An 11614-nucleotide genomic window follows, 5' to 3' on the forward strand; every position below is an offset into this window, starting at 1 on the left:
ATTGTCCTCAGAACTCTTGACGCTTGAATGTGTATGCAGATGAGATTCTTCTTCATGCGTGATGTTGAGGACAGTTGATGGAGCAGTTCTGATACGCAGGCTGCTGTGTTCTTCCGGCAGATGTCAATGTGAGGACAGCTGTCAGTCGAGCACTCCTCACTGCTCAAAACAATCCCGACAGATTTTGTACACTTTCAACAGCAAAAAGCTCCAAGTCACTGAAACCTTCATGACTTTTTTGCGTGTGCCTGATGTTCAATGTTTCCTTGCAGGCTGAAACAACTAAATTGAACACCTACTGTGCTACAACTATGTACTGTATTTAAACAGTGTGGTCTCATGTAAGCAAATCACATTGCAAATTACAATGCCAGGATTAGTATAAGCAAATGTCAGTCAATCTACCTGCACGGTTGACGTATTGGCCGCACCTGAATCAAACAACGAGAGCTGTCGTGTCTTTTTTTTTTTTTTTTTTTTTGCTGGGGGGGTTCGGGAGGCATGCGGTCGAGATCAACCATAAATGCCTCAGAGATCGACTGGTTGATCGCGATCAACGTATTGGGCACCCCTACTATATACATATATATATATAAAAAAATCTCATCATACCTTCAGTCAGAAATGGTGAAACTATTCAAATCTTAACCTTGGTTATTATGAGACATGCATTTTTCAATTAGTTCCCAGATGTGTTAATGTACTGGTACAGTAGATGTGTGTGTGTGTGTGTCTGTGTGTGTGTGTGTGTGTGTGTGTGTGTGTGTGTGTGTGTGTGGTGTGTGTGTGTGTGTGTGTCAGAGAATTGCAGTCATAAACAAAATAGCCTAAGGATCAAGAAGGCTATCAGTTTTCATTCTCTTTGAGCTGAACTGAACTCTAAAGCCATTTTTGAGGTAGTTGCCTTGGTTCTTGCAAGTGACAGTGGGGTGTGACAGAGGTGAATACTGTACTTACTGAGAGTCTGAAAGAGTGAAGGAGAACTGCGCCTGTAAGTGTCAGAGGCGTGGCAGTTCCTCATTGCCTCTTATTATGCTGTGTATTTAATCAACATGCGTGGTGTGTAACTAGTGGCCAGTTCGTTGTATAAGACTGTGTGAGTCTTGCGTGAGGGATGAGCTTCTCCTGGGTATTTGCCTCATTGCCACGTACCAGCATTACTGTACCACAATAGCCATGTTTCGGTGAGTCTTGTATTTGCCTTGTAGTTAGTTGATGTTTGTTATGTTTTTTGACCTTACCTTTTGCCACATGTTTTTGTGCCTTTGCCTCTGTTGGACTGCTTACCCGTGTATTATTTCTGCCTGGAATAAAACTGCCGTTGAAATCATATTACTGCCTCGGAGTCCTGTATTTACCTCTTACCCCATGTCATATGTTCGTGAGAGTAAGGCCCCATAAAGACTGTTAAATCATCATTTATGCTTTTCCAGGAAATTTAGAATTGCTCGCTGACATATGTGTTTTCAGAAAAGGCGACTCACATTTACCTTTTTCTGCAGTTTCAGATTTGATGCATGCTCAGGTACTCCAGAGATTCACTCGACAAGAATTTTAAAAGCCGTGTTTCCTGAATGCTACGTACATTTTGAGCTTGACCATGAAAGAAACTGTCCCCGCCCTAAAAGCCATCTTTTATGCAAGCAGTTTGGGGAAGGCACTTCTCTTTTTCAGCATGACTTTGCCCCATTGTATAAATTGAGGTCCATACTTGAATGCTTAAGGGAGATCGGTGTTCTCCGACTTCACAAATGAGCTTCTGGATTAATGTACAAACATTAGCACAGGCCTATCCCAAGTTGGATAGTACATATATTGATCACTTCTTACATTTTTAGTTTACAGATTAAGTGCCATATATCTCAGTACTTTAGTCCATTACCTCAGTAGGTTCCACTCGATTTTCCTTTTTTTTTTTTTTTAATTGGTAAGTTTGACCAACTTTCAGTTTTTGCACGCATGATAGCACTTGTTGGCCGTGGGAAGAGGGTTTTTCCAAGATTTAAATAACAATGTTCCTTTAGTTTCCAACTGAATGCTGGATGTGTGTAATTCTGATTGGGCTGTGTTCTTCTCCTGTGCCTCAGGGTGCTGTGATTGCGCCGTCTGCGGCCATAGAGCCCAGCTTGTCTCTTCACCCCTCTGGCGTCATGGCTCCTCTCACCCAGCAGATGAACCAACTGTCCTTGGGCACAGCAGGGACTGTGAGTCTCCTTAGGTTTACCTCAAAAGTCTGACCCTGCATGTGTGTCACCCTTCTGGTTTGTGGACATTTGAATGTATATGTTTGATGTTCTGGTGAAATGTTCAAACATTCTCCTTTAAAAGCACACTGCGCTTTGTTTGTGTACATAAGACGGACTTTATTTGTCGGACCAACACATATCTACGCATGATACGGTACAGAATTTGATACCCAAAATCTCAGACTTGCAAATATGCAAATAGAAAAGAAATCAGTTTTAAAAAGATGATTACAAAAATACTCATTTACAGTTGTGAATGTTTGCAAAGGCTTGGATGCAGCAAAAATAAATGTTCAATCATAATCATTACACAAACAATAAAACTGTCTCATTAAGAAATTGGGTAAGACCTTGTATAAAATCGAGAGACATGATTGTCAAATTTGCCGCACTACTTGAAAACTGGTCCATCTGAGGAGTCCGTCATCCTGTAGAGGGGCTGACAGTGTCTACAACAGAATCTCACCTGATGGGTCGGGACCCAAAAGTGGGTTGTGAGAGGATCACGGATCCGTGATTTGTGTTTAGATTTTTCCAGTACAAAACAGAGGAGTACTAAATTCCCACACATAATACTGTATATTAGATAAGTGACAGGAAATATAACTGTTGGACTTAGCTTTTTTGACCCTGTTCCTGTGTGGGTTTTCTCCAGGCACTCCGCTTTCCTCACACATCCAAAAATATGCATGCTCGGTTAATTTGAAGATGCTAAATTGCCCGTAGGCGGGATTGTGAGCATGATGGTTGTCGGTTCATATGGTATGTGCCCTGCGATTGGCAGGTGACAAGTTCAGGGTGGCCCTGTGATTCGATGACATTTTTTTTTACCATCTGTCATCTGTGAACATGAAGGATATCCTGTATTTTGTGATCTAGTTCTGTTTAATGATATAATCTACTAACGTGTCTTTGAATCCCCTCTTCTGGCTGCAGTACATCCCCGCTGCAGCAGCTGCTCCTATGCAAGGAACCTACATTCCCCAGTACACTGCAGTGCCTGCTTCTGCCATCACAGTGGAAGTAAGGACACACACTGAGCTCAATTTCTTGGAGGGGTTTCACAATGTGGAATTTGGGCCAATGAGAGCAGATGCCAACACTTCTGCATTAAAGACAACTAGTGTTGTTTGAGTGCATGCTCAGTTTTTGTTGATTATTAAAATCAGTTGTGTAAATATTCACCCTATTCTTGTTCGTGTTCCTGGTATCAGGGCGTGGTGACAGACTCATCTCCACAGACAGCTGCTCCCTCCTTGCAAGACAACAGCGGGCAGCTGCCTTTATCGGTCGAGAACACAGGGGAACATGGCACTGCCTACTCATACCAGCAGACTAAGTACGTGTAGGGCTGTCTTTCCATTTTGCTTGCTTTGAATGGCTCACATTGCTAGATTGCAGTAATGTTATACATCTTACTCATGAGCTGGACTGCATTAATTTACATGCAAAGCAAAGTCAGTATCATTGCTCCTGACAGCCAAAGTCTGTGAGTTTTACTTGGCCGTATATCATTAACCCAGTGATTCTCAAAGTGTGGTACTTGTACCCTTGGTGGTACCTGAGCTCTGTTTAGGCGGATGGAAAAGAATCGACACCCAAATATAGTTGTGCTGTTTTTAATTTTTTAGTAAAACATATTTGGATTTATTCTTTACGAATCGTTTACTTTTATATATTTATTAAGTTAGAGCATTAGGTTAATTCATATTTCACATCTTTGCTCAGGCCTCCCCCTAGAGACTCTATTACATCCGAATACTAGAAAAAGTTGTTTTGGCAAAATCGGGGATATTTAAGTGAAGAGTTTTTTCCTACATTTAAGTGCAGTGTTAATATTCAAACTGCGCGTGATGTCATGGTGTCGTGCATTATGTTGTAGTGGGTTATAATAATATCAAAAGTACTATGACGTTCATGATGGTGGTACTTAAAGACCTACAGACCCTATCCAAATAGAACATCATGAGAAACTTTATTTCAGTAGTTTCATTGAAAAAGTTAAACTTACATAGATTATAAAAGCAGGACCCACAAGTGAAACAAGTTTAATATTTAGTTGTTTATTTTTACATAACTCGCTCTTATAAAATCATACAGACTTATATATAAATAAACTCATAAAACCCTTGAAATCATGAGTTGGAAATTTTTTTTGATTCTTTTGGAAAGTGTCCGTAACACAGATTGATCAACCTTAAGAGTAATCAGGACAAATGTCAAGGATATTTTTTTTCATTCAGATTTAAAGTCGTAATGCTAATTCATGTATGTTTGGGTACTGTTGTCGCATTTATGATGAGCTACCTGATTGCTCTCGTAGCTTGATGGCCCTCATGCAATCTCCGCAACTACAGCATCCTTGATTGGACAGCGTTCGGGGGTCCTTTAATCATCATTAAAACCAACTCCCCCCACATTTGACTTAAGGCTTACTTTTCATCTTCACATTTTAATGAGCATTAAAATTGTACAGTTGCCAGGGTTATCACTGTCAAGGTTGTCCCAGTTGTTTACAAATGAAGATACACGCTACTTACTATTGCATAAATTTCACTTTGAGCGTTGTGAACAGGATCGGAAACGTTCAAAGTTTACCACACATTGCTATCCACCTTTATATACTATCAAGACAAATAACAAGCACATTTCTCTGTAGAGAATTAGATTCTGAACTTGATGTGCAATCTTGAGAGGCAGATACAAATGTAGACTTTCAGGACAAAGGTCAAAAGGCATCTGTTTTTCCTTATTCCTTGTTCTTCTTCTTCTTTTCCTTTCGGCTTGTCCCGTTAGGGGTCGCCACAGCGTGTCATCTTTTGCCATCTTAGCCTATCTCCTGCATCTTCCTCTCTAACCCCAACTGCCCTCATGTCTTCCCTCACCACATCCATAAACCTTCTCTTTGGTCTTCCTCTCGCTCTTTTGCCTGGGAGCGCCATCCTCAGCATCCTTCTACCCATATACTCACTCTCTCGCCTCTGAACATGTCCAAACCATCGAAGTCTGCTCTCTCGAATCTTGTCTCCAAAACATCCAGCTTTGGCCGTCCCTCGAATGAGCTCATTTCTAATCCTATCCAACCTGGTCACTCCGAGCGAGAACCTCAACATCTTCATTTCTGCCACCTCCAGTTCAGCTTCCTGTTGTTTCTTCAGTGCCACCGTCTCTAATCCGTACATCATGGCCGGCCTCACCACTGTTTTGTAAACTTTGCCCTTCATCCTAGCAGACACTCTTCTGTCACATAACACACCAGACACCTTTCGCCAGCTGTTCCAACCTGCTTGGACCCGTTTCTTCACTTCCTGACCACACTCTCCATTGCTCTGTATTGTTGACCCCAAGTATTTGAAGTCGTCGACCCTCGCTATCTCTTCTCCCTGTAGCCTCACTCTTCCCCCTCCACTTTTCTCATTCACGCACATATATTCTGTTTTACTTCGGCTAATCTTCATTCCTCTCCTTTCCAGTGCATGTCTCCATCTTTCCAATTGTTCCTCTGCATGCTCCCTGCTTTCACTGCATATGACAATATCATCTGCGAACATCATGGTCCAAGGGGATTCCAGTCTAACCTCGTCTGTCAGCCTATCCATTACCACTGCAAACAGGAAGGGGCTCAGAGCTGATCCCTGATGCAGTCCCACCTCCACCTTAAATTCCTCTGTCACACCTAAGGCGCACCTCACCATTGTTCTGCTGCCATCATACATGTCCTGTACTATTTTAACATACTTCTCTGCCACACCAGACTTACGCATGCAGTACCACAGTTCCTCTCTTGGTACTCTGTCATAGGCTTTCTCTAGATCCACAAAGACGCAATGTAGCTCCTTCTGACCTTCTCTGTACTTTTCCACGAGCATCCTCAAGGCAAATAATGCATCTGTGGTACTCTTTCTAGGCATGAAACCATACTGTTGCTCGCAGATACTTACTTCTGTCCTGAGTCTAGCCTCCACTACTCTTTCCCATAACTTCATTGTGTGGCTCATCAACTTTATTCCTCTATAGTTCCCACAGCTCTGAACATCCCCTTTGTTCTTAAAAATGGGAACTAGAACACTTTTCCTCCATTCTTCAGGCATCTTTTCGCCCGCTAGTATTCTGTTGAATAAGTTGGTCAAAAACTCCACAGCCATCTCTCCAAATTGCTTCCATACCTCTACCGGTATGTCATCAGGACCAACTGCCTTTCCAGTTTTCATCCTTTGTAGTGCCTTTCTGACTTCCCCCTTAGTAATCATTTCCACTTCCTGGTCCTTCACTCTTGCCTCTTCAACTCTTCCTTCTCTCTCATTTTCTTCATTCATCAACTTCTCAAAGTATTCTTTCCATCTATTTAGTACACTACCGGCACCAGTCAACACATTTCCATCTCTATCCTTAATCACCCTGACCTGCTGCACATCCTTCCCATCTCTATCCCTCTGTCTGGCCAACCTGTAGAGATCCTTTTCTCCTTCTTTCGTGTCCAACCTGGTGTACATGTCTTCATATGCCTCTTGTTTAGCCTTTGTCACCTTTACCTTTGCCCTACGTCGCATCTCGATGTACTCCTTTCGCCTCTCCTCTGTCCTCTCAGTATCCCACTTCTTCTTCGCTAATCTCTTTCCTTGTATGACTCCCTGTATTTTGGGGTTCCACCACCAAGTCTCCTTCTCCCCTTTCCTACCAGATGACACACCAAGTACTCTCCTGCCTGTCTCTCTGATCACCTTGGCTGTCGTCGTCCAGTCTTCCGGGAGCTTCGGTTGTCCATCGAGAGCCTGTCTCACCTCTTTCCGGAAGGCTGCACAACATTCTTCCTTTTTCAGCTTCCACCACATGGTTCTCTGCTCTACCTTTGTCTTCTTAATCTTCCTACCCACCACCAGAATCATCCTACAAACTACCATCCTATGCTGTCGAGCTACACTCTCCCCTACCACTACTTTACAGTCAGTCACCTCCTTCAGATTACATCGTCTGCACAAAATATAATCTACCTGCGTGGTTCTACCTCCGCTCTTGTAGGTCACTATATGTTCCTCCCTCTTCTGGAAATAAGTGTTCACTACAGCCATCTCCATCCTTTTTGCAAAGTCCACCACCATCTGCCCTTCAAAGTTCCTTTCCTGGATCCCGTAGTTACCCATCACTTCTTCATCGCCCCTGTTTCCTTTACCAATATGTCCATTACAATCTGCACCAATCACAACTCTCTCGCTGTCTGGGATGCTCAGAACTACTTCATCTAGTTCCTTCCAGAATTTCTCTTTCAACTCTAGGTCACATCCTACCTGTGGTGCATAGCCGCTAACCACATTATACACAACACCCTCAATTTCAAATTTTAGTCTCATCACTCGATCTGATACTCTTTTCACCTCCAAGACATTCTTAGCCAGCTCTTCCTTTAAAATAACCCCTACTCCATTTCTCTTCCCATCTACTCCGTGGTAGAATAATTTAAACCCTGCTCCCAAACTTCTAGCCTTACTACCTTTCCACCTGCTCTCTTGGATGCACAGAATATCAACCTTTCTCCTAATCATCATGTCAACCAACTCCTGTGCTTTTCCTGTCATAGTCCCAACATTCAAAGTCCCTACACTCAGTTGTAGGCTCTGTGCATTCCTCTTTTTCTTCTGACGCTGGATCCGGTTTCCTCCTCTTCTTTGTCTTCGACCCACAGTAGCTGAATTTCCACCGACGCCCTGCAGGTTAGCAGTGCCGGGGGCGGGCGTTGTTAACCCGGGCCACGACCGATCCGGTATGGGATTCTTTAGATGAACGCTCATATTTGTTTGGCACAGTTTTTACGCCGGATGCCCTTCCTGACGCAACCCTCTGCATTTATCCGGGCTTGGGACCGGCCTACAGATTGCACTGGTTTGTGCCCCCATAGGGCTGCATTTTCCTTATTCCTTGTTCACACTCTGGGTATTCTTTTTTTTCCCCCACATTCCCAAAACAGGCATACATTTTGTACACTAATCCTGTTATAGGTCTTGAGAGGATGGAGCCGAATACCCAGTTGACTACAATACTCGTATATCCTGAAAGGGTTGCGGAGTCACAGGGTAAATACAGAGAACGGCAACATTTTACATGCTCATAGAAGTTGCATCACTGGGAGCAAATTGAACTCAAGGTGCCTGCAGTTACAGGTAGTGAGACACAAGAACTGTGAGTGTATATATAAAAAAAAAAAGTGCCTTGAAAGTGACAGACTTTAAATTGCCCATAGGTTTGAGTGTGAGAATTGTATCACACAACACAAGTTGCCTTTAATCCTTATTATAAAGACTTTTCCAGAAGAGTACAGATGGCAAGATTTTCAATTCTTTTAAGTTCCCATAGGTGTAATAAACAAGCGGTATACCAAATTTGTGCCCCACCACTGAGAGGCAGCACGATTTTTCCGATATAATTGTGTGTCATTATAGATTGCTTGTCAGCATTTGAGTGCATATCCGGGTTGCTGCAGCCACGTGATGGTCTATCTTAACACATGCTATGACGTGGTCTACCTGTGAACCTGCCAGCCTGCAAAGGCGCATTAGCCAATGTTGTCTGAACGTACAAGTGGTTGTTTTATTATGACTACTTGAAAATGTGATCATGGTTTAAGTGCACTTATCTAAATGGAGGGATTGAGCAGGCAGCAAGATGAAACATTGATGTAAATAAAACATTCATTGCAGGTCTGAAAGAGCCCTTTTATTGTAAATAATATTGTATGGGATTTTTTAAAAAGGAGCAAAATAAGAAGGTTTGACCTCCAGATGGTTTGTGGAGCATGTTGCAATTTCATGATGTCTTCCTAACTTTTGGACTACACTGATTCCCACTCATTCCTTTCCTAAAGAAATAGTAAACTTAAAGTTCACTCTCCAATTTGTTGAATTGTTTGTCTCTCCCCAGATAAAAAGATTGCAAATTGCAGCGTTGCCTTGTGAAGGACCGCACTGACAGAGAAAGAACCAAGCAGGGACACACTGAAGTCACATGGACAACAGGACACAAGTGAATTCTTCCACTGTGCTGAGACACTAAACAAAGCTGTTGTTTTTTTTTTTAAATATAACTGGTTGAACCAAGCGAATGACATGAGATCATTTCTGCACTTAAGGACAATGGGATCAATAGCAGTCTGCATCTTTGAGTTGATCATTTCTCCCAGTGAGACTGGGACTAGCCTCTGAATGAATGAAAAAAAAAAATGAGCAAAGACAAAGACTGAAATGCCAACCAACATGATGTACAGAAGAAAAAAAAAACATTTGAATGTCCAGGTAGATTTTCAGACTTTTATATTAAAAATAAGAAATCAAAGACAAACTAGACAAGATTGTCTTCCTTTGCTATTCAGTTACAGGGGATATAAAGTCTACACACCCCTGCTCAGATGCCAGGGTCCGATCTTAAAAACATGAGACCAAGATTAATAATTTTGAAACTCTTTTCACCATGAATGTGTGTTAATTTTGTCATGGCGAGACAGTTGTACACTTCCTCTTTCCAAAAGATTATTTTATTAATTGAGTTGTATAGCTTATAGGTCACATTAATGTGGGAAAAAGGTATTAAAATGGGTCATCTTGGTCGTCTTTTATTTATATTACCCCAAAAAATGTTTTTTTAAACAGCGGTGTAAACGTCTTATATTCATTGTACATCATTTTCATCCTTTTTATTGTTTGAATATTTTCTAGGAGATCAATGTTTTCACAAGTCTTTCTTGCCTTAATTTTCCTCAAAGTGTGGGAAGCATTTCCATTGGGTTAAAGTATTAACAAAAACTGTTGAATTGGTCATTAATGAGGTTTGTGGGAAATCACACAGATTACCAATTTAATTTTGTTTTATATTAATTTCAAGATAATGTGGTGCAGTTCATCTGAAATTCTTTGATATTTTGTTTTTCTTTAACAAAAAAAAAATGCTGTTACAGAGTTTTGTCTGCTTTCTATGTCACACTGCAAACAGAAAAGCTAAAAGGTAGAAAGTTGCTGGCTTTGTCACAAAGGAGGACTGATTTGAAGATGAGAAAAAAGCAATAGTTTTAGTAAAAGTTCTGTTTTTCAGTGTTCAACAGCGGCACCCTGCAAGTGGCATATTTTATACCAAAGATGAAGAAAATGGCTAGTGAATTCCTTATTCTTCTTTTACCACTGAAATTGAAAGGTATGATGCTAGATGTACGTATGCAGTGAGGAATCCTTTTGTCAAACACTTTGTCGTAGGGCTGAGTTGCTCTGTATCAAACTGCTTCTCCAAACAACTGGTGGATAATAATGGGAGATTTTAATCCAGTGGAAATATATGGCTGCTTTTCCAAGTGGTTTAAACAACTATACTGTACGCAAATACAAGGTGCTTGAAAGTTGTGTACAGCGACATGTAAAAACGTTCAATTCAAAACAAAACACATGAAATATCTAACTTTGGGACACTGTTTTGCAGTCCAATCCTCTTTTGCCAACCACAAGGCATCTTCAATTTGACCAGAAGTAAGATCTGTCTCAAAGCAAACGGCATTTCTGCATGGAATCGTTTGAGGTGGTGTGGAATATCTCTAGTTAAAAAAATAATAATAATTAAAATTTTTTTGAAAATCAATGTGGGAGCTGCTAAATATTGTTTTTATTGTACGTGACCCAGGTTGTCTCATGTTGCGTGAATGTGGAAAGAGCTCCATGTTCAAAATCTCCACCCAAAAAAAAAAAAAAAAAAAAAAAACATTCAGCCAGGACATCATTTGTACATGATTGACGACTTGGAAAAAAATCCTATAAGAAAAAAAAAAGAAATGATAATATCAAAAAGATGAATAAAACAATACCACACTGTCCACTAATGAAAATACACTAAAATATGGAGGCAAAAAAAATTCAGGCATATAAAAACCAAATGGAAGATAGGATTGTATCTGATTTCATCTTAGGTTTGAAAATGTGGGTTGTAATGGCCGAGAGAAGTCATGTTGAAAAAAAAAATCTTTTTGTTTACTTGGTCACAAGGCCTTTATGAAATTGTGAATCTGAGAGTCTCTGTAGAGCCGGTGGATATTTAAGTACTTTCAAGTGTCTTTTTTTTTCCCTTTCTAGACAACTCTTTCAATAAATAAAATAAAATGTTTGTCTTTGGTGTATGCTGTGGCGGTATCATTTAAAACCACTAGGGGGCACTGTATGGAGTATGAGCGATAGGTTGGGCTGGTTTGGGAGATGCAAAGTTATTTGCATTGATTTTTAGATGAATGGATCACTTTGGTGATTTCATAACCACAGCCTTCACAATTGGGAGATACATTTATTATATCATTGTTCTAACATAACAAAACTTTTTAATGCATGTCCCAAGTCGATGCATCACAT

At 40.9% G+C, this 11614-nt stretch overlaps 1 protein-coding gene across 1 annotated transcript in view; it reads left to right on the top strand.

Annotated features, from left to right (window-relative positions):
* The window catches only part of LOC133500774 (RNA-binding motif, single-stranded-interacting protein 3-like), a 162706-nt gene extending 151341 nt beyond the window's left edge, over nucleotides 1-11365 (top strand). Inside the window, exons 11-14 of the mRNA XM_061819889.1 lie at nucleotides 2088-2204; nucleotides 3183-3269; nucleotides 3461-3585; nucleotides 9159-11365. Of these exons, the coding sequence (XP_061675873.1) occupies nucleotides 2088-2204; nucleotides 3183-3269; nucleotides 3461-3585; nucleotides 9159-9162 (333 nt within the window). The 3' untranslated portion in view covers nucleotides 9163-11365. The remainder of the gene's footprint in view (nucleotides 1-2087; nucleotides 2205-3182; nucleotides 3270-3460; nucleotides 3586-9158) is intronic.
* The last annotated feature ends 249 nt before the right edge of the window (nucleotides 11366-11614 follow it).

This window comes from Syngnathoides biaculeatus, chromosome 5 (genome assembly GCF_019802595.1).
Source record: "Syngnathoides biaculeatus isolate LvHL_M chromosome 5, ASM1980259v1, whole genome shotgun sequence".
Lineage (NCBI taxonomy): Eukaryota > Metazoa > Chordata > Actinopteri > Syngnathiformes > Syngnathidae > Syngnathoides > Syngnathoides biaculeatus.